Source organism: Pipra filicauda, unplaced genomic scaffold, assembly GCF_003945595.2.
Source record: "Pipra filicauda isolate LSUMZ 115617 unplaced genomic scaffold, ASM394559v2 scaffold151_size3305965_pilon, whole genome shotgun sequence".
Classification (NCBI taxonomy): domain Eukaryota; kingdom Metazoa; phylum Chordata; class Aves; order Passeriformes; family Pipridae; genus Pipra; species Pipra filicauda.
Window position 1 is genome coordinate 380,957 of NW_024104007.1, and position 23,460 is coordinate 404,416.

At 43.2% G+C, this 23,460-nt stretch overlaps 1 protein-coding gene across 5 annotated transcripts in view; it reads right to left on the minus strand.

Annotated features, from left to right (window-relative positions):
* The window catches only part of AKT1 (AKT serine/threonine kinase 1), a 75,102-nt gene extending 55,389 nt beyond the window's left edge, over window positions 1–19,713 (minus strand). Inside the window, exons 1-3 of one of the 5 annotated variants that reach the window (XM_039378967.1) lie at window positions 18,114–18,529; window positions 16,277–16,365; window positions 12,590–12,766 (exon numbers count right to left, since the gene is read on the minus strand). In XM_039378967.1, the coding sequence (XP_039234901.1) occupies window positions 12,590–12,635 (46 nt within the window). In that variant the 5' untranslated portion in view covers window positions 12,636–12,766; window positions 16,277–16,365; window positions 18,114–18,529. Of the gene's footprint in view, window positions 1–12,589; window positions 12,767–16,276; window positions 18,077–18,113; window positions 18,530–19,227; window positions 19,558–19,648 lie in introns of those variants that run through there. The other 4 variants (XM_027716420.2, XM_027716418.2, XM_039378968.1 and 1 more) reach the window with 4 other exon arrangements.
* Between the last annotated feature and the right edge of the window lie 3,747 nt (window positions 19,714–23,460).

A 23,460-nucleotide genomic window follows, 5' to 3' on the forward strand; every position in this document is an offset into this window, starting at 1 on the left:
CCTCAGGCATTACAAAAAAAAAGTTACATGAGTTATTAGAGAAGGATGAAACACCTACAGAACGAAAGGTTCCTAGTGCAGCAAGAACAGCACGTTCTAACCCAATAAAAGCAATCACCAAGTTAGACCTAGAGCACGCTAGAGATCAGATGAGTCTATGCCAACGACAAGGTGTAAATTTTAAGCAACTGCTCTTAATACAGCTGAGCCACCACGGCTGAAGAGAAGACACTGCTCCACTGCATCTGTCTTTAACAGGGCTGTCCCACTGTGTTTAAAATGTGAGGTCAGATTTGGCTGCTACGACTTTGCAATCCCACTGCATAAAGGAGGAGAATTAACCCAGCTAGTAAAAGCAACAGTCCAGAGAAAAAAATGCCTCATTTTACCTGAATATGCTGCTGAATCTGGCAAGAGCTGTCAGGGAACACACAGAATCCTTCAAAAATACACATCTTTTATTACACTGGGACTGTACTTTGTGTTGCACAATCCCAAGCTTTTGTTTCAAGCAAGAAATTGTTTTCTAAATATTTTGTCACCATGACAGTCTAGCCTTGGACTCAAATTCTGCCCTTGGTTACTCCAGAAAACTCCTGTGAAGTCAACTGTGTGGTACAGCTTGTGGCTGTGTCCTGGGCTGCTGGGAAGGCTCACCTGGACGTGCAGCCACCGGTGTCCCCTCGGCCCTCTGTGCTCTGCACGGCTCTCGCAGCCTGAGCTACTGCCTACCACAAACTGAGATCCGTGTGAAGAAACAGCATCACAGAGAACAGGAAGATAGTTTTGCAACTATGAAATACTAAACATCTTCCCAACAGGTTCAGCTTGAACCGAGGAGTACAGGCAAGACAAAACCCATTCCCAAGAGAGCAGAATGAAGTATTTTAAACACAAGAGAGAAAATGAGACGTAGAAAAACATCCTGGCTTTGAGGGCCCTGTTCCAAGTAAAAACATGTCTTTCAGTGACATTAATCTGGCAAACTAAATCTGAGCAGATACAGCCTAAGTCCCCAGCACAGCCCCAAAGAGAGCAGTGGAGCATTTCCGTGTGACTCAGGAAGCCCAGCGAACACTTTCTGCAGAACAAGATCAACAGGGTGTTTATATACTGCAGCGGCGTCATGTGAACGGGTGGTTTAGTTTGTGAAATGAATGTTTGCATTGTCATTAAAAAAAAAAAAAAAAAAAAGCCCAAACCAAAAAACACCCTCTATTCCACACTTACAAGTTTCCAACATTAAAAACATAGCAGGGGAAGGAAGTACTTCAGCAGCCAAAATTTACAAATTCTTACCATAACTTTGGTGCAGTAAACTTCTCCAGTGTTACAAAGGCCTATTCTTCAGGGGGGCTTGGTTGCCTTTTTTTCAGAAGGACTAATCCACATGTGAAGGCTATTAAAGAACACACAAAATGCCAGCAGAAGCACAAACATGCATATTTTGTGTGTGTCTGTGTGTTTTCCAAGTTTTATCTGTTTTTCCTTACACAGATACCCAAGAACAGCCTGGAGGCAGGTATTCCTGCTTTCTCTCTTTTTATTAATGAAGCTCAGTAAGCTTTTTCCTTTCCCTGAAAAATGACAATGCTGCTTTATTTTAATTCATTCAAACCAGTGACAGAGATTCATCCTCTTGAGTTGCACTCAGCAGCCAGGTTTCAGGAATTTAAGAAAGAATGATGATTTTAATACAGAGGGGTTTTGTTTGCTAGTTTGACTAGAAAAGAAATTCCTCACGGTAACCTTTTAATTGTTTGAGAGGCACCTTACTAGAATCTCAAAGAAAACGCTAATACTCTAAGTTACACTTGGCATTTCTGCACAGCAAAACAAATCCAAGCTCTAAAAGTCAGCATTTTCCTCTTATTATCTGAAGCTACATAAAAGCCCTAACATAGATTTGAAAGAAATATAACAGAAAATTCTTCCTGATCTAAGTACATAGAACTAAATTTATCTTTCACTTTCCAAAACACTGCTTAGAGACTGGGTATTTAGAGTTCTATTCACTAGCTAGAAAAAAGCCAAATGGTACATTTTAAAAAACTGACTTTGAAATATTGTTATGAGAACAGGGACAAGCTATGTAAACCCTAAAATTCTGTGGGTCTTTGTAATCACGATTACTGTCGCAAACTAAAAGGCTCATATTCCCTACTAAGCAAACATTTACAATTAAATCCATTCTGCACAAAGCATTTGCATTTTGAGATAGAACAGTCAGTTGTTCAGCTGCTGTGATTTAGATGGATTGGTTCATTATTGCTGCAGTTCGTTTTCAGCTACACTGTATAACAAAGGGGTGCCAATGTAGTCGTGAATGGCTTTAAAGCTAAGTATGCTGGTATTCTTCCATGATGATGTAATTTAACTATCTCCCCTCTCCCAGATCAAGATATCTTGACTTTACAGGCTAAACTTCAGCAGAAACGACAGAAACAAGCTGTCACAACAGTGTTCAACAGACAGTATAGATACTGCAAGTCAGCTGGAGGTTGTTGCTGGCAAGTTTGCAGTGATTTTCCACAAATGAAAAAGCAATTTTCCCCCAATTCTTATTTAGAATAAATACTTTTGCTATCATGCAAATAACAAGGCAAATTTGACTTCCACACCAGGAGATACATCAGTTATATACCTTTCAAATGTTCCTGCTACACTAAAATGTACCTTTACCAGAAAAGACAACCAGAATTACAATTATCCCTGATGCAAAGAAAATTTCAAGATGAAAAAGTCAAATACTATCCTACTCCTTCACTGCCTGAAACATAACACAAAGGCAGTATGAAAGTCACATATTGCATCCTTTAATATTAAGAGGGATTAAAGAGAGAGCACGACTTCTTACACAGGCAAATAGTGATAGGACAGTAGAGTTTTCAACTGTTTTAAACTAAGGGAGAAGATTTAGATTAGATGTTAGGAAGGAATTCTTTAGGGTGATGGTGGTGAAGCCCTGGAACAAGATGGCCAGAGAAGCTGTGGATGTCCCATCCCTGGAAGTGTTCAAGGCCTGCCTGGACTGGGCTTTAAGGAACCTGGGCTTTAAGGTCCAGTGGAAGGTGTTCCTGCCCGTGGCAGGGGTGTTGAACCAGGTGATATTTAAGGTCCATGCCAACTCAGTCCACTCTATAATTAAAGCAGCAAAACCATTTTTCTATTAACAACTAAGTAAAAAGGCAGGATTTCTTTTTTTAAAAATTTATGGAAATAAAGAAACGTGACAATTAATGATGTTTAGCCCCCCCAGTCTAAAGCACGGCTTTCTCCACACACTGCCTAAGCAGCACAAAGAACACTTCCCACAGAGTAACTCCATTAGTGAATTTGTAGTGGCAAAGGACTCTTATCCTGTGTCCAGAAATCAGTTTCCACCTATAAAACTCCTTCCAAGCCCCAGAACCAGCACTGTCACCACAGAGAATCACAACTGGATTCTAGACCGCTCCATGCAAAAACTTGCAGTAGAATAATAAGCATTTAATACAGCTAAACCTATGCAACTACACATTTTAGTCAAGTCCTGAATTAAGAAATACTTGCCTTCTCTTTCCTTGGTGTTCCCAAAATTTCATTCTACTTAGTGAACATAGGAAGGGAAGGGGACTGCATGATTGAAAGTTAAAAACAGTTAAAAAAAAAAAAATCTACATTACAGAGAAAACACTTTCACTTAGTTAAATGACTGCTATTTATTGCAGGTTTATTGACCACAGACAGGCGTGGGGATACGTGTGACATGCGTAAAAACACCAGTCCAGACAATCCACGCCTGGAAGCCCCTGAAAAGCAAGCAGCAAATAAAAGGTCATATTCCACTCTGCAGCTCTGAAGAGACCTGACAACGGATTTTGAACTGCTTAACAGGTTGTTCAAGGGTGTAGCTTTTTACTAATACTCCAGCTGTGAAGCTCCAACTTAGGAATAATGACAAAAATATACAAAATTGTGGGTACACCCTTGTAATTCAGGGCACAAACCCTACCTAGTGCAAATATTTTCCACAGCAGTGTAACTACATCATTTTGCACAAGGCAGCACTACGTTGGCAGTTGTGATCTGGCATGTACAAAGGCTCATATAGGAACACACGGAAAAAATTTTAACTAAGTATTTTTTCTCTTAAATCTTAGGATTTGAGTTCGATGAATAAAAAAAGCGGTTCAAATATAATTTCATTTTGATGTTTCTATTAAATAGAATATTTAATATTAGACCGGTCAAGCCTCTTGCAGACAAGAAATTTATTCTTTCATATTGCTTGCTTTCTGAAGTGTAATCAGGATGTACTTTGTGATCCCCAGATCCTTTGACACAACTGCTAGGGTTGTGTCAAATAGTAGGGTATACTGCTAAGGCTAGGAGGTCAGAAAAATAACACCACACATTATAAATTACTTTAAATCCTCCATTTTTTGAGCTTTCTTGTTACAAGTAATTCAACAGCCCTTTTTCTTCTGCTTAGTCTAAACCTGAAGCAGGCATCCAGGTTATCTTTTCTAATTTTTCTCAACATCATGAGGACTAGCATGCTTCTCTGCTTCAGGGAGAAAAAGGGGCAAAACTTTCAAAATCTTGTGATTTCTACATGTGGAAACTGATTTATAAGCCACCATAAACGTTAAGGGCTGCACTTACAATCTGAGAATTAGGAAGCAGCCCTGTCCTCCATCAGCACCTGAAGTCCACTCAAGTAACACCAGTGTCAACCTCTTGAGTTAGACTTTCTATCAGCATAACAACACTTGTCTTGAAGACCCCTCCTACGGAGACAGGCTGAGAGAGAGTTGGGGCTGTCCACCTTGGAGGAGACTCTGGGGAGACTTTACAGCTGCCTTCTGATACATAATGGGGGATTTTAAGAAAGACTCAGAGAGGCTTTGTACCAGGGCCTAGAGTGACAAACGAGGGGTTATGGCTTTAAACTGCAGGAGAGTAGATTTAGACTACAGAAGGAAGAAATTTTTCACTATGAACGCCCTGGCACAGGTTGCCTGGAGAAGCTGTTGATGTCCAACTTCTATAACTGTTCAAGGCCAGGCTGGATGGCGCTTTGAGCAATCTGGTCTAGTGCAAGGTGTCCCTGCCCATGGCACAGGGGTTGGACTAATGATCTTTAAAAAGTCCCTTCCAACCCAAACTATTATAAGGCTGGAGCTCCCTCCCAAAGAAGGCCGTGGTTCACCACCAACACAGAGCCCACTTCTCTGACATGCATGTTCTGTGGTTCTCACTAAGGGTACATTAGCAAAGCACAGGCAGAGGAGACTGATTTGACAGCCTCAGAAATGACTCAGATGCTGCCCTCAGTCTCAGTGTGAGCACGAAATACCACTGCAGTCATGCAGAGAACCACTGACTCCAAGGGCTATTTCTACATGCAGTTCACCAAAGGCCTGGGCTTTGGACAGCACTTCAAAACATGCTCCCCCAAGTTACCCAAGAGACTCAGGGAAACAGTAACTGACTTGCCCACAGTCTGTGATGATTGTTTACCTCAGCTGTCCTCAAATATGACCATGCACTTTTGAATAAATTGACAAATTTCTCAATCTTGTTTGATCAGCTATCTTTTTCACATTTTTGGCTCAACTTGAAGAGGTGGGAGAATAATCCCAGACATCCACAACATGTTTTCCAACTGCACTCAAAGTCGGTCTTCATTATTTCCCCCTTTCAGTTGCAGTAAATATTTCTCACAAAAACACGCTACTTCACACCTAATATGGTGCTATTCTTTCTCCATTCTTTTTCTTCCTCTTTCCTCACATAGTTTCCTGGTTTTTGTTCCCTCTTCGAGAGGTACAATGTACCTACAACATAATGCATCTGAAAATAATAATCCCTCCTCTGTCTTCCCCCCATGAGAGATGACTTTTTAAATAAGATTTAACTCATTTTTTTTGTCTTAGCAAACCAGTTACTCCAATATGTAAAAGGAGGAAAAAAACGGCACGGCTGACAGATGTTTGTTTGGTTTTTACAAAGCTCTGTCTTTTAAAATACATTAAAATTAAATGTTGAAATATTAAGCAAATCCTTCTTTTTCCCAATATATATCAAGGTTTGTTTCCTAGATGAATCTGACACCAACCATCACCCCGATTTTTAAGAAAATTATTAGTACCATAAAAAGTGTAGAAAAGCAGAGACACCACATGTCACCATGTACTGGTCTAAGACACCAAAGTCCTCACCAGCATTTTCAGATGGTAAAGTCTCAGGCTACGAGTGCTATCCCCGAGCAAGTCTGAGCAGGTGAAGCCACAGGCAAGGAGTGCAACTGATGGTGCTCAGGCAGTGGGAGCACCACCAGTTGGAAGGGAAGGAACCTTCTGGCACCCACACAGGGGTTGCAGGGGAAGACGTTTTCAGGTGAGGACAAGGCGCCAAATCTAAAATGCATGGCACAGCACCCTGCCTAAAACCACTCCTGCAAGAACAACGAGCAAGCTTTATTCCCTTGCTCTCTCTTTACCTCAGAACAGCATACTCACTCAGTATTTCTTTCTTCCTACATCCAAACCTGATGACTTTTCAATATGCCTACTGAGAGAAAAAAAAGAATAGAAAACATAGGCAACTTTTTGGGGGTTTTTTGCACAGGCCTACCTCCCTTTCCCTTCTTGAAAAGAAAGGAACCACGAAAAAGAGGATCAAAGCCAATACAGATGCTTTCTGCATGATCCACTGTATCAAGCATTCCCAGGTTCGCTTTTACAGGGCTTGCAACGTCCTAGATCCCTCATTCTCAAATCCCTTTTAACAACAAGTAACATTAATTTATGATGCTCCCCCAGTCTTAGAGATAAAATTGAGACCTAGTTTGTTTCGTTTCTGATGTAAAATAAAGCAGAATAGGAAAGTAAACTTCCAGGACTGACATAAATAATGTGGGCACCATCAACATCTGAGCTCTTCCTCTTTGCCATTCAAAGTGAGAGCGTTTAGTGTCACTCGCATGTAAGTTCCAGACAGTCAGTTTACAAACACTGAGAAAAATATCTAACCTAGCATCACTTCCCTAAAGAACTGGAAGTCTTTTGTGAAAACGTTGGAATAAAGACTTCCTGGGAGTCATTTTTACAGAAAAAAGAAACGTTTGGACTTCAACCTTCAAAAATGTGAAGCTTGTGTCTTGAAGAATGGGTTTAATGCAAAAATGTTCTGGAAGAAAGACTTCTCTGAAAGGACACTGGAAAGTAACAAAGCCAGTCAAAGACAAGTAGTTGATGTTGCTCATCAACTACTTGTGAAAGGAAGACGAGCAATCTCTAGGCTATGCTCTTTCAAAGATGAGGTTCAGTATTGTTACACTGTACCAGCTGATTCTCAGCTTCTGACTTCCCTGTCATCCAAAGCAGACTTATCCAGACAGTATGCTGGATCCAGCCTGTTTCCTATGATCTCTCCACAAATAATTCCATCAGACGAGATTACCCTCCCAAAGTCTAGCTGACTAGCCATTATCAGCTCATATTTCTCCAGATGTTTTGTGATCTCATCCTTTCTTAATGTCTCTAGCATCTTGCCTACCACCAAGGTCAGATTTATTGGTTGACAATTTCCTGGTTCCTCCCCAGTCCTCTTTTCCCAGAACAGGACAAGCAAAATGAAAGCAACCAAGAGCAAGCATTGCAAAACTATTGCCCCTTGTGTCGAAAAAGAGACACACAAGGAAAACCACAAACTGACACAGCTTATCTTTTGTTTCCAATAAGAAGAGCAACAGATTTCCCTATAAACCCAACCCTTCAGCTCTAGAAATAGCATCGGCTTCTTTCCCTCTGTCACAAACTTCCCTACTCCATTCTTTGTCCAGCCCCTATCTTGTTTCTTACCTTTCCATTCCCCCCAGTTTTTCCTCTGAAGCAGCTGTGCCCTCTATAGCTGGCATCTTCAGAGTTCAGATGGCTCTTAGGATCCTTTGTATCAAGTGCCACAGCCATTCCTTTGAAATACCATGAAAGTCAGACGATCCTGGAACTAATCTGAACCTCGAGGGTTCTGGCTACACAGGTCATCAAGACAGTGCATTGCTACATCCCAGGGACAGACAGAAGCCAAGATAAAAAACAAAAAACACCCCAAAACACACACACACACACACACACACACACACACACACACATAGAAAAAGAGGTAGGGAACATGGTGAGAACAGAAAAGAGAGAAGAAAGAAGAGGTGAAGAAAAACAGCAACACAAGAGACCCCCCCACTGGCTTAAAAAATATCTTGTAAGATCCTGTTTTGATTCATACTAACAGAACGCTGAAAGTATGAACCTGTGCTCAAAATAACAAAGCTAAAGTTCACCATCTGTGCTATTCTGCCAGAGAAAGTTAAAAGAGCAACAATCAGCATTCGATTCCTGGTTTGTATTTTACATATGAACCCTGCATTCACTTTTTGCAATGAAGCTATAGGAAGACAAATCACAAGGGACCACTGGTTATTTATTCAATTGTCTGTATCCCTCCATTCATTACAGAAATAATTCTTTAACAAAAAAAAAAAAAGTATTATTTCCAGAAGTGGAGTAAGTACCTTTTGTATAATTTCTCATTCAAGGGCCTCTACTAATTTTGATCAGCTTGTAAGCCAGAGACTCAATCAGTCAAATACTTTTACCTGCCTGGAGTCCACAAAAACTGACATTTCAAGAAAATGTTCCGGTTTTCATGGTTAAAATACTGTGTGTTGTTTATATACTATTTAAAAACAAAATCGCTCTGTATTTCCTGCTAATTATTAATGGATGAATACACAGGTCTTTCCTGCACCTTATAATTGCCTCAGATTTCTCAGACTGAGAAATCAAGAATTCTATTTCCTTTTTCAAATGTCAATGTACATTTTTCCCTCCCCCTCTTTCCCTGCCTCCAGAAGACTCCTTTTTTTCATACGAGTTTATGCCCTAATAAGAAAACCGGACATACTAGGGAGGACAGAGATGACAGAGTATCAAAACGCACAATCCCCCCTTTGTTAGCTGTGCAGAAAGACTTTAAAAAAAAAAAAAAAAACAGGATGAAGACTGAAAACAATAGAAAGACCTTTATAAACAGGGACCAGAGCAGAAAGATGCAAGAAATCCAATGAGATCTTTAAAACAGATCAGTAAAGCAAACAAAATACACTTGGGCACACCTCGGTTATCCAAAAAGTTCCACACACACAACCAAAATTAAGGATACTCATGACATACATTCAGAAAACCTATAATCTCAGAGCTCAACAAGCAGCAATTTGGGCAGATAATTTTCTCCTTCTCCCCTCATATTCAATCACAATTATGGCACCTCTGAGTCAAACCATTTCCCCCATCCTTTCCCACTAAACAAACCTTCAGCATAACACAGCCAGGGAGTACGTACTCTGGATGTACATGTACAATACACCAACCCCATGTCTGAGTTCCTTCATGCGTCCTATGTGTGTGCTGGAACAGTTCAGCCGTGCAGTTACACAAAGAGTGGTCAGAAACTACTTCACACAAGAGTCTGTTGCCTTGCTGTGATTTGAGTAACATGCACTAAGCACTGCCAATGGGGAAGAGGGCAGGGGGGAAGAAGTTCATTCATGAATCCTTCTATTTCTGCCTGGTTGAGGTTAGACGTGTCAATGAGATGACTCTGGCCCCTGCACAAACAAACATCTGCACTACTGGAAGTAGAGCTTCCTTTAAGCAACTGACTTACAGAACTGCCAAGAGCTCTCAGCCAGGCAGCAATGTCTAATTCCATTTCTCCATTTGTATTTTTAATCTTGGAAACAAAAACAGAAATGTAAAGCATGCTGACAGAAGAAAACTACCCTACAGTTCTAGAAAGCCCTGCTATTTCCCCGCCAGGCCAAAACACCTGCTCCTGCTAATGATGGCTTTATGCTTACTTACACCTGCCATCCAGAAGGGCTCCAGAGCACTTCGCTGCCTGATTTATACATACACAACTCATTAAAACCACCAAAATTAAGCCACTGCTGGGGTGAGATGTAGCAATTGTTTCACTGCACACAGCCATGCTGTTCAACGGCTCGGGACGTGAACTAAGAGACACCATATCCAACCAAAGCTGTGGGGAACGTTAGAACATCATTGCCCAATCTGGATTTCGGACAGTCACTACCTAAAATATTTGCATGTGGAAAGACCTAAGATCTTTAAAGAACACTTGCAGTGCAACCTTTGGTTTTATAAATGATCCAAAAGACAAACAATATATGTTTCCTATATCTAAAAATCCCCCTTTAGCAGTCCCTCCCTGCAGTAATTACTGTTTACGCCTCAACTTCAGAAGCTCATGGTATCAGACATCAGTTTTGGAAACATCCTGTGGTTGAAGCACTTGATCTGGCAGAGCCAGCACACTGATAGGGTCAGGCAATAAGTCTAGATTATTCGAAAAGAAAGATCCTTTACAAAACACACACACACACAAGTGGATCAGTTACCCCCTGACCAAGACCCAGTCAAAAGAACTGAATTTGTCAATTGATTCCAAAACAGCTACAAAACCAAGAGAATAACAGATCTGACATGCTGGCAGGCTAAGATGCAGCACTGCCTTCTGGAAACCTCCTCGCATGGACAACACCGAATTAATAACTGCAAAGTCAATAAGTGGAATGAAATAGGTGTCACTGCACATACCGAGAGGGTAAAAAGGCATTGGGAAACAGGTTAAAAAGATTAGGAAACCTGGCATCCAAAAAATGCCAAGACACGTTTAACAGTTTGGGCGTTTGGGCACAAATTTGCTGTATCAAATACGCAGAACGTGCAGAGTAACATTTTGGAAATAGAAATGTGTTCAGCAAATAATCTCATCGTATTATCAGCAAACTATAAGAGATAATAATCTGTTTCTCTAAGGCAATTTCAAAAAAAAAAAAAAAGTCAGATCAGGAGATCTGGGCATCTTTTACTGAGATCTCCTCCAGAGGTCTCCTTACTTGAAAGTAGTTTTATCATAATCCTAGAAACAACAAAAATTCAGTTCTCAAAAGTAAACACAGACATGCTTGAAACATAACATGACTGTTTCAAAGTTTCAGACACATCTGCTCTGAATCGTCCTGACAGTACCTTTTTCATACTTTCTAAAGTAAATGTTTCTCCCCGATTTTTTTACAGTGTTCCTCAAAATAACAATTTTTTTTTTAAATTACAGATAATTGCAGGAAGAATTGTAACAAAAGACAGCTAAAATCCCTCAACCTAAAAACATTGTTTAAACTAAAAAAATCTCTCTGATTTGAAGAGTTTCTAGATTCATAAATGGTAATGGGAAGCGTAATTCTGTGTTTCTTTTCTCCTGTTTAATCCAAACACAGCATAATTCTCAAATACTTTATCAGAACAAGGCAGCCTGGGTACACCAGAATTACTGAATGAGCTGTTTAAGCTAATGAGTGCAAAGAGGTTTCCAACTGAAATAAACCGGAACAAAAAAAGAAAAACAAAACAGAAAAAATTTTATCAAAACATTTGTACATCAAGCATCAAACAATCTGCTAAACTACACTGCATATCCAGCTGTTAGAAATATATGCTTCCACCCTTTTAAAACACAGATCATCAACATGTTTTCTAAATTCTTAGATATTTCTTATTGTTGCAGAACCATCAGTCTTTATCCAGGTTACGATAACGTATTTATAATTTCTTCCATAAATAATTACGCTACACCTTTGCACCTTCAGGCAAGTTGCTGCAAACCCTCTAGAAAAATCCTGAGTCTGCAGAACCATGTAAGCTTCCCTACTGCTGGAGCACAGAGATTCTGTTGTTGGTCCAAAAAAAATGACGCTATTATGGAAAGTACCTGTCAGTGCTCTCTCCTTTCCAAGGAATGATAGTAGAATATAAAGAAACACCTAAGTGAGGTACCATATAGGATCAATGCTGTGGTACTTGAAAATGAACACCTCCCCAGAAAAGAACAAACTCACTGTTTTGGGAAGAAAACATTTAAGAATGTAAATGCCTAATGGTACACGTGACTGTTTTATCAGTTTTGCCACTCTGTCAAGAAGAAAGACTTGTTACAAAAATCAAACGGCATTAGTGGTACAACAGAAATGCAGAGTGTGCACAAACTCGAGGCTATTCTTCCCATCCAGGACACTGGTACCAAGACCAGTTCAGACACAAACAGAATAGCACATTCTCTAGCAAGTCTCTGCAAGAGCACAGCACTACTCACGGAGTACAGGCATATTTTTCAAAAAAGATTCACCTTAATCCTCCCTTCAAACACAAAAAGAAAAGCTCCAGGCCTACATGTAAAGCAAAATAATTTGCTACAGTTTAACCTCTAACACTTAAGTAGCATCTCTTTCAGTTGCTATCTCTATCATCATTTTCAAAGCAGTTTTCGGTGAAAACACACACACACACAAAGAAAACTCCTCGTACATGCATTTTCTAAAACTTAAAAGAAAGTCACACACAGTCCTTATATTCCCACTAAGGTGAAGGGGAAAATAATGGATTATTTAAAGACATGCTGCTAAACACCAGATCATTGCACGGGAGACAGTCAATCCACTGTCCGGGAGGGAAGAGTCACTTACCTCGTTTGTGAAGCCAGCCTTCCTTCACTATTGCTACTTCATTCATAATGGCAGGAATGTCTCTTGAAAAACCAGTTTATGCCAAAAGATCACTCTGTTGAAATTCCTGAACTCCAGCAGAAGGCTCCACAAGAGGGACGAGGGCTTTTTCTCCGTTTTTCTCCTTCCCAGCTATCTCTAAAAGGATCAAAAGAACAATACACCATCATCTCAAAGCATGTCACAGACGTACAGTAAGGGATACGCGAGGAATTAGCTTTCACTGCTGGGGTGTTGGTTTGGGATATTTTTGGTTTATTATTATTAAAAATCCTAAACAAAAGCTTAGCTCTTCACAAGGATTTTTCTATCTCGGCGGGTGGAGGTGCCAAGGTATGCGCTTGCTGAAGTCCTGCTTCTTCACTGAGTAGGTTGATCACAGGCAGACTCACAGCATTACCAGAGTGAATTACAGGTTGATTCAAGACCTCCACCTCTGCAACACCACATCACTCTTCACAACAATAAAAATTCTGAAATTTCACAAAGTCCAGTTTTCAATATTTCCTGGTAAGGAAGACCTTCAGAACCTCTTCTGAAAGAGTCGTTACAGTATGATGGCACTCTATTAACCAGCACATGGCATATCTTAGAGATAAACCTTTGAGAGTAAATATTCCCATGCTGATTCAGATTTTCTTACCTTCAGCATCATCCCATTAATCCCACTCAAATCTCCTCGACTCCCCAAAAAGCATCTTGTCTACCTTTGTCATTTCTACCTCTCCTAGAGGTACACAAACAACCACAGATAAGCTCATGTACCTTTCTGTTATCCTAAATCAGCCCTTATAGCGCCCTGATCAATTTTACTGCTCTTCCCTAACAGCACTGCAGTTTGCTGTTGTCTTTCTCACACTGAAATACACCCAAGTGCAATTTGGGATTTTTACCCCTCTGCTTTATGAGACAAAGTCCCTATCTAAGTAGCTCAGAATTGCTATATCTTATTGAAAATGTGCCTTGCTCATGGCTGACTACCACAGAAATGTTCCGTGCATTTCTCTCCCTCATTCAAAGTAATCTCTTCCCAAATGCATTAGCTTTTATTATTCTTCTAAATTGAATCTGATTATTTTTCTGCTTGTGGCACAAATGTTCCCTGTTTTTCTTCAATGTCTTCTGTGCTCTCCGGAGTGTCCATGCTGCCATTCAATTTGGTATTACTTGAGTGATCAAAAAACCTAATTGGTGACAAATTCCCAGCAGTAACCAACCAGTTTTAATAAAACAAAATCCAGCAACATTTGCAACCTCCCACCAAAGACCTGGCTCTTACTGGAGTATCTCTCCAACTACAGACATCACATTACCACCTAACAAATATATACCATCGCTGCATGCATTTGGCACGTGTGCATCAATTATCTCTGAGCGTGCAGGTGATAGCCATCCATCAGAAATTAGATTAAAAAGCAACTAATTCCCCATAACTCACCAAGACGTAACACTGGATGGAAGAAACAGGTGGTCAAAATGAAGCCAATCTAGAAATAAAACCCCAGCAGGGGCTGAGGGCTCTGTGCCGTAGATCACAGTGCTCTGAAACAGGCAGCCTTCAACATACAGAGCTCAAATTTGAACAAGCTCCATCACCGCCAGGAGAAATCCATGGGGAGAAAGAAGGTCACTCCCTTGACACTTTGTTTAGGAACCTACACTGTTTATTACTATTCCTCAGCTTTTCCAGTTAACACTTTATTTTCTAGTTCTCCCCAGAAACAAGGTGGGTTTGAGGTTTTTTCCCAAATTACTAATCTGCCAATCTCACCAGTCATAATTATCGACTCCATGAAACAGATGTTTGCATGAGGGAGGGAAAACACACACAGAATTACATTGGAACAAGTGACATGTAAGAATTCATCAGTTTCATAAATAAATATGAGAACACAATACGCTGCAGAATAGAGACCAGAAACCCAGAGCTGCCAGAGTTACTTAGGAACAAACTCCTTTAGCTGCAGAGCTATTAGGATGGAACCTGAGGAACATGGCAGGCTTTCTTCTTCCTTTCAGAACTGCATGCACAACAGTCTTGTAAGCTAGACTTCCTTGTTGATGTCAAGAGGTTATGCTGTTGATGCTTGGAGGCTTCATTTGAGCATTGAGCAATTTGCAAAGTGTTGAACAAAACCCCTAAGATTATCACAACTTGCATATGGAAATGCAACACCCAGGTGTGAAAGTTAACGCTTCTAATCTCGAGTCACAGAGCACAGGGACTGTGCAACCTCCCTCTGCACCCTGAATTCAATGATTTAGTGGCACTGAACAATTGATACTCTTTTCAATAACCATACATAAAAAAGGAAGCTACGAGCCAAAATAATCTGTAGAAAGGACAGTCCTACTATTAAAAACAGAAAAAAGCATGAAGGACTAAAATTCTGCAATCTGCAACTAACTTACTCCAGGTTTTCCTGGGTTAACATTTGCCAGGATTACCACTTGGCAGCCTCCTGCTTGTCATCAGCTAAGCTGTCATCTCATAATCTGAATTTGAATGACAACAGAGCCAAAAAAAGCAGATCAACAAAGAAATCCAAAGTTCAGAGAAACTGCTTTTTCTTCTCTGTGGTGTCCAAGTAGTTTGGACTGCCTTTCCCCCACAATTTATACCCAAGAAACATCGGGCAACTGCAGCCCTGCTCTCAGGGGTATGTCTTTACCTGCCCATGCTCTTCCAGGGAAGAGGGGTGGTGAAGTGGGTGGGGGTGTTATATGAAGCCATGCAGAGGCAGCGTGGCACAACCAAGTGGGAAAACATCAAACGTTCCCTGACACCAACCTGCAGCATGGGTTCCACCTCGGTCCTTGAGTCAGCTATGTGAGAGCACTTATTTCATAGGGGGAAACTTGAGCTATTTTTACTGTGAAGAGCCGGGGATCCCTTCTCACTATCTAATAAGATGTCCATAGACACAGCTCCAACAGCAGCAAACCTCCTCTATCTCGTGTATTTTAAAACACACACTCAAGCTGTGCCTAATATATCTGCCTTAGTAAAAGACATTATTGAAGACAGTGGCAGCAAGCAAGAGGAATTTCTCGGAATAGAGGAGCAAGTTAACTATAGGTCAACGTACTACTGAAGATGCGTAAACCAGAGAAAGTTCCTTTTCCATAAAATCCTTAGAGGAAAAAAAAAAAAAAAAGGAATGATTACAGTCCTCATTTATGGCCATCTAGGAATGGTTCCCAGTGAACAGAGGGCATCTGAGGTAAGTATGACCTGGCTGCTCCAGTCTGTGTCTGCACAGGACTGAATACTGTCAAAAGCTAAACAACTTGGTCTTTCTCTTAGCCTTCTCTTTGCTTGTTTTTCAAAATGCATTTCTATAATATTTTTTTTAACACTGAAGTATTCCTCATGCAGCTGAAGTGCAGTAAATCATGAATGGCATGACACCAGCATCATATCATGGTGACGCTGGGTTTGCGTGTATATTAATTCCTTAAAGGTTATTAACTTCTTCATAAATAATGAGATAACTCACTTCCCTAGGCACTGCAGCAGCAAAACCTGCTCTAAGGAGTCAGTCAAACCAACCGCCCAACAGAAGGTGGAGCAGAACCATCTTCTCCGTATTTGGGAGAGTCGTCTTAGAGCTCCTTCTCTTGTTCTTCTCTATATGTTATGCTCACCTTCTTTTGTCTGTACAAAATTAAGAGATGAATCTGTCCTCCTTGTCCTCTTTCCAATATGAAATTTTATATTCGTTTCCACTCACACCCTAAAGCAGAGGAGGAAGAAAAGGAAATTTTCCATCATGCTGAAGCTGAAACTTAAGCTTACGGGATACAGGAGCATCTACAGTAATCACCTCATCTTCATGAGGGAGAGTAAGCAAGGGACTAAAAGAGAATCAGATTCACCGGTCTCGGTCCTGGCATGTCAGACTGTGTCCAGGCTGCACTAGTTAGCCCATATCAGAAAGCAGGTTACAGCAAAGCATTCTCCTGGGCTAATACTTTGCCTGTCACACCACCAGTTACCGATGTCCACTGCCCTGGTGTGGCATATTCCTGATACTCCCAGGACACCCGGAGTCCAAATGTGCTACACATCCTTACATGTTCTCATAATGCACAGCAGCAGGACCAGGCAAAACAGGATCCAGATGCCCATGTTTGCCTACCATGGCCACATGACACTGTCATGAGAGCAGACGAGACACAGGAACCAGACTGGAGCAGAGGGGGGTGTGTTTGGGCCCATTACATGGGATGCCACGAGCAACCCACGTTCTCCTCCCAGCGTAAGCTCACAGCTGACAACCAACTGCACCTAAACAGCAAAGACACAACCAAGCTGGGCTCCAGCCAACATTTCAAGTGGAGCGTACAGATAGATGTCCCCACCAGGCTTTGACCAGCGAAGTACATCTCCTGGTTACGCAAATCCTGCCCTGGGTGTTTCACAGGAGCAGCAGCGATTCCAACGTGCTCAAGGCCCTCTGAGCCCGCAGCAGCTTTACACCATGACCCAGTTACCAAATCTGGGCAGACAGCTTTCAAGGAAGCTTAGAAGGACCAGGTTGCTCCAGCATCTCAGCTTCCCTTACAAAAAGGCATTGTGGGCCGCAACTTAGGTGTGGTCACCAGAATTTACTACTCTATGCTGTGTGTCAAACAACACCACATCTGCTGGAATTGCACGGCAGCAAGTGCAGCTTATCACAAGGTTCAGAAAGGCTTCTCAGATACTAAGCTATAGAGAAAATGCCAACTAGAAAACAAAAATCTCTACAGCTACTTTCATTTTTTTTTCAATCCGTTAGCCTAATCTAGGTTTACAAAACCCTAACCTGAAATATTTGCGCTCTTATGCCTTTGCTGATCAATAGACAGGAGGTTAATACCGTTCAGGTGAGGGGCCAGAGTTACGACATCCAGCTGTCCAAGCCGCAACCACAACTACAGTTTGACAGGACAAACTAAGCTGCCTATTTCAAAACTGAGTGATGGCAGAAAAGTGACTTCTTCATGCCCCCTCTGCAGCCCAGACAAAATCCTCTTTATGTTCCTGAACAAGTCCTCTTACAGTTTATGCTCATATAATTTAAGAACTGTGCTGCTCAGAACTTCTGTACCAACCTGAGATGCATTCAGTCAAATTCCATTTTAAAGTATTTATGACAAGTTTTGTTCTGTGCCCAAAGAAATAAAGTCAGTCATGAGCCTATTTAATTGTTAATGTAATCACTTACAGGACATTTTTATAAGACTGTAAGTGAATGCTGGAGCTAAAAGTGACTCGTGGACACTGGATCAATTCTTAAATTTGATTTACCACTGCTGTACACCAAAATCAGTTCTATAAACACCACACACAACACAAACCCTCCTATTTAAAAAAAATCAAAGGTAATTCCACAGTGTCTTTAAATCTGTTAACTAGACAAATGTTGTGGCTGTCATCATGAAATTAACTACTACATAAAAGTAATTACTAGTCATGCAGTATGTCAAATTTATTTACCTGCAAACAAATATTCTTCAGCAATAAGTGTTAGTAACTCCCTTTTATAACAGTATTTTGAAATGTACATCCCTCCTGTGGTATAAATAAAACAAACAAGCGCAAATCGTGGATTTGCTTCTTATATGTTAAACGTGGTACAAAACCAAAGCAAAATAGTTAAATGCTTCCCCCAGTGGGGTTGGGGAGGGACACGCTACCGATAAGGTACAAGCTGTATTAGCATTCGCAGCGTCTTGTCAGTAAAATACATAAAAAGCACCAGCACGTTTATATGCTTGATTATGTGTTTTACAAGCGAAACAGAAGCAAAAGTCCTACAAGTCTCTAAGAACATTTCGGCAATTGCAGAATTTCAACTGGGGGGAGGGGGGGGTGTCGGGAGAGGCATCTGCAGACAGCTCTGCAAAAACAAAAAGAAAACAAAAACCAAACACCAAAAACAAACAAACAAACAAAAAACCCCAAACAACAAACCAAAAAAAAAAAAAAAAATCAAGTCCACAAGCGCTGCACAGCCACCTACACACGCCAAATGCCCACGGAGAGAATCACACCCCCGTCGGCAAACACTCAGTGGTCCGCAAAGCGGAGCTGGGCTGAACAACGCGGCCGCAGAAGACAAGGGGAGAAAATGGGGGCGGGGGAGGTGGGAAAAGGCGGGGGGGTGGGCTCAGCTACTTCGCTCGTCGCCGTTTCAGAAATAACACAAATCATCCCCTCCCGGTCGCCCCCACCGCCGTTTCCCCGGGGGATGCTCGGGCAGGGGCCGGGGCAGGCCCGAGGGGAGCCCCCCGCCCCGCCGCCCTCTCCCCCACCGCATCCTGGGGGAGCCAACAGCTTCCTGTCCGCCCCGGGCCCGCCGGCAGGACGCGACCGCCCGCTCGGCCCGGGGGCCGCCCGCAGCCCGGCCCCCCGCGCCCCCCACCCCGCCCGGCCGTGCCCGGGGGGCGCCGGGGCAGCCCCCGGCCGGGGGAGGCGGAGGGAGGGCGGCCGCCCCCTCCCCGTGCCCTCCCGTCCCTCCCGGCCCCGCACAATGCGGCCGCGCCGAGCAGGCCCCGGCCCCGGCGCTTCCTTCCCCCAGCCCTTCCCTGCCGGGGAGCGGGTCACTTACATGGCTGGAGCCCCGGGAGGAGGCGGCGGCAGCAGGGGAAGGGAGCCGGGGAGGGAAGCAGGGGAAGGGGAGGGAAGGGGGGAGCGAGCCAGCGAGCTGAGCGGGGGAAGGGGGCGGCCGGCGAGGCGGGCGGGCTCTGCGGCGGGCGCCGAGCGAAGGCCTCACTGGGCTCCCGGCAGCCGCCGCCTCCTCCTCACCATCCCCGGGCGGCGGGGCGGCTCCTCCTCCCCCTCTCGCAGGCGCTCGGCCCGTGGGGTTCGCTCGCACGCCCGCTCCGGCTGCCGGCTCGCCTTCGCCGCCGCTCCGCCCTGCGAGGCCGCCCCTCGCCTCGCTCCGCCGCCGCCTCCCCCCGCGCCCCCGGCCGCGCTCTCGCCGCCCGGGCCGGGCTTGTCCCGCACGCGTGTCCGCGGTGCTCGCTCACATCCTCCGCGGAGCGGCCGCCGGGTCCCGCCGCCGCTTCCCGCCCGTGCCGAGGGGCCGCCCCGCTCCGCTCCGCGCCGCTCCCCGCTCGGGGTCCGGGGCCTCGCCGCCCTCCGAGCTCCCTCAGCGCGGCGGGGCAGCGCCCGCCGGCCCGGCCCCCTCCGCCCACCCGCCGGCCCGGCCCCAGGCCCCGAGGGCGGCGTTTCCTGGCCCCGGGCCGTGTTCCCCCTTCCCCCGGCCCTGGGCCGGGGAGCTGGGGGTGGCTGAGCCCCGCGAGGGATGTGGCCTCCCCTGACTCGGCCTAAGGGCCGGGTGCCTGGAGCGTGGACAGTTTTATAGAATCACAGAATCAATTAGGCTGGAAAAGACCTCTGGGATCAGCAAGTCCAACCTTTGACCGAACACCACCATGTCAACCAGACCTGGCACCAAGTGCCACGTCCAGGCTTTCTTTAAACACCTCCAGGGACAGTGACTCCACCACTTCCCTGGGCAGCTCATTCCGATGTCTAATCACCCTTTTTGTGAAGAAATTCTTCCTAATGTCCAACCTAAACCTCCCTGGCACAGCTTAACACTATCCTTTCCTATCGCTGGTTGCCTGGGAGAAGGGGCCGACCCCTCATCTGGCTACAACCCCCTTTCAGGGAGTTGTAGAGCGATAAGGTCACCCCTGAGCCTCCTTTTCTCCAGGATAAACACCCTCAGCTCTCTCAGCTGCTCCTCATAACCCTTGTGCTCCAGACCCTTCACAGGATTCATTGCCCTTCTCTGGAAAAACAGCAACCCCAAAAAACGGGCACCCGACCCCACCATGGGGAAGAAGACCTGTCAGCCCTGGCATTTTGAACTCTGGGAAGGGCCAAGCTCCTTTAAATCTCTTGGAGCGCTTCCAGCAAGCTCCCCCAAAAATATGGGGTGCCAGTCTGCTTTCTCTGCGCTCGGAGCTTTCCCTTGGTCCTGTAAAATACCAGCTGATTAAATAATGAGGTATCACAGTACCTTGGAGGATAGTTCTTTTCCACAGCAGATGGTCTGCAAGGCATTAAGGAACTGCCCGTGAAGGGGCCAGGGCAGTGAGTCTGGATGCTGCACTTGAGGCTGTCCTGCTCTCATAGCAGGAATGGCTCAAAACATCACAAATTACTTCAACTATTGCTTACAGCATGACAGTATTTTTGGTAATGTTTTTGAGAGCCGTTCTGCTCTGAAAAACAATGTTGTGGAAACACCTATGACAGATTTACATTTCTCCACCCTCCCACTATCAGAATTTGTCCTCTTTGGTCATTGAGGGATTTTGTTTATTCTGTAATTGACAGTGCCATAAACATTAACTGGGCTGTAAGAACTGATTGGATTTCCTCAGAAACGTACAATCACCAGTGATCGCATTTCTGCCTTCGGAAGCTGGCTGGAATTTAGGAAACAGCCCATCTTCCCACAGCTTTGCACTGTTGGCAACATAGAAGTGCATAACGCACTTAGAGCAGTAAAGATGGGGAATACAGCTCTGCCTTTACACTGGTATCAAACCCTTTGGATATAATAAGAGGCTTTTCTACGACATCATGTGAATGATTGTAAGCATTTAGTGAAATTCGCTTTCTTCTTTCGTTTTTATCAACTAGCTCTGACTAATCATATCTGTTATCAGGGTTCCTGAGCATCAAATGTGTCGCTGGATTTTGGGTACACCAGTGTGCTAGAGGAGCCAACAATGAGACAGAGGAAAAAAGGCTGTACTCTTCTTCATGGGGGAGGCAGAGAGAGCAAGGCCTCCTTTCCCACCAGGGAACAGACCAGTTCCTCCTGGCAGAGCAGCTATACCATTGCAGGATTTTCTGTGTGTCTCCTTTAGGTTTACTGGGGCATATTTCAGTGCAGTTTTTAAAATGTACCATTCAGGGAACTTAGCAGAGTAAGCAGACCCTGTGGCACTGGCCCAGTTACCTAGTTTAGGGTCAGATCTTCAGCTGCTGCAGTCAGTGGAAAGATTTCTGTTGGTGCCAGGGCAGAATGGAATGGCTGTGGGAACTCTCTAAGATGTAAAGGTAATGGAAAGGAAAAATCTGGGTTTGTGATCACATTTTGACCTGCCATATATTATGTACAAAGTACTTAGTGTATATTAAAATGTAGGTAGTCATTGAAGATATATTTAAAATTAAATTAATCATTAGTGTGCAAAGCTTGCAGGCAGCTCAGAAGACATGTATCTTACTTAACAAAAACAAGGAGAAAATTAATTTATGAACTAATTTTGAGTCTTCAGGCCTCAGTTACACCTAGAAGTAAAAAGCACATGTAAGTACAGGAGTTCAGTGGCTGTAAGACACTTCTGTCCAGGCAGGGGGATCTCTGGTAATAGATCTGATTGCAGGAGAGTTTTCTTGCCTTCCTGCCAAACCCTGTCCTGATTGATAAGCTCCCAGGCTGTGTGGTGAGCAAGGTCATTAGGACTTCCCCCTGCAAATGAAGCAGCGGTTTAAAAAATAAGATCATAGAGTAAACAGTTTTCTGTCCTGAAGAGAAGAAAATAAACCTCTGTTGTTTGCTAGAAAGGAAGTACAATTAAAAAAAAAATCCAAATTTCAACACAAACTTATTGTTTAGATTTGCCGGCTGTTGATTTACCATGATGAAAGACAGGCCCCAACTAGAAAGTTTGGATCCTGATCTGGATCTGACATTCCCCAAATCTGAGGGGGAAGTGTGATTCAGAGTCTGGAGTAAGGGCTTATCTCTCAAACACAGCAAAGTACTGTGGATAAAAATACCCAGGTAAAGTAGGAAGTGCCTGGTCTGCAACAACAAGAGTGACTTTGTATCAACAATGAACAAAAGCAGCTTTTTTTTTCTTTGACAACAATGAAATCACTCAAGAATTTTTATAAATACAAACAATGTGGTTTTTATCACTCAGTTATCATCAGTGGGATTATAGTCTATAAACCCTAATTTTCAGGGAAGTCCCTAGACTTCCCTGAACCCTTCCTCAGATTTCACATCTGTTAACTCTCGTTTATTAAGTGCTTCAGGATAAGGTGCATCAACGGTGCCTTGGTATTACATTACCTGAAAATACTGAATGTAGGAGTTAGTGGCAAAAAAAGGTTGATTGCCCAGTAGTGTATTGATACCATGCCAGAAGAGCAGGCAGTCCTGTTCCCATCCTTTTTGAGCATATATATAGGTAGCATATAGTTCAGTGTTACTTTTAAAAATTATTTTAAAATGTTTAAACTATGAAGCTTTGGATAAAATTGGTTTTTATCCAGTCAGGCATAAGAAGAAAGACTAGCATGGTAAGATGAAATGGAATTACTGAGTTAACCCTCAGTAAAACAAGCTCTGTTCCATGATTTCAAGTAATGACAGCACCTTTGTGGGCCAACAGAGAATTTGTTCCTCCCTTTTTAAAAGGTGGGCTGTACTCAGAGGTACTCAAAGGAAAAAACTGTATGACTTCCTATTAGAATTACTGAGCTAGTATCTAAGTCTAGGCACTAACAGCTTTTAGACAAACAACTCAGATTTGGTCTGAAACAAAAGTCTAGCTCAATAAAAATACAAATTAGAAGTGCTTTTCACAGCACCAAATATAATAAACGTAGTTGTGCTTCTAAAACTGAGCAAATCCAATGTTTGAAGGTGTATTTCTCAATAGCAAAACAATAGCAAGCTCTCTGGAAAAAATAATTAATATATAGTCATGCTGAAACATTGTGGGTTTGCTTTTTAGAAATTCCTCTTGAGAATAAATAGATGTATGAGTTTGCTTGTCCTTCTCTGATGAATTTCCTACAAGGC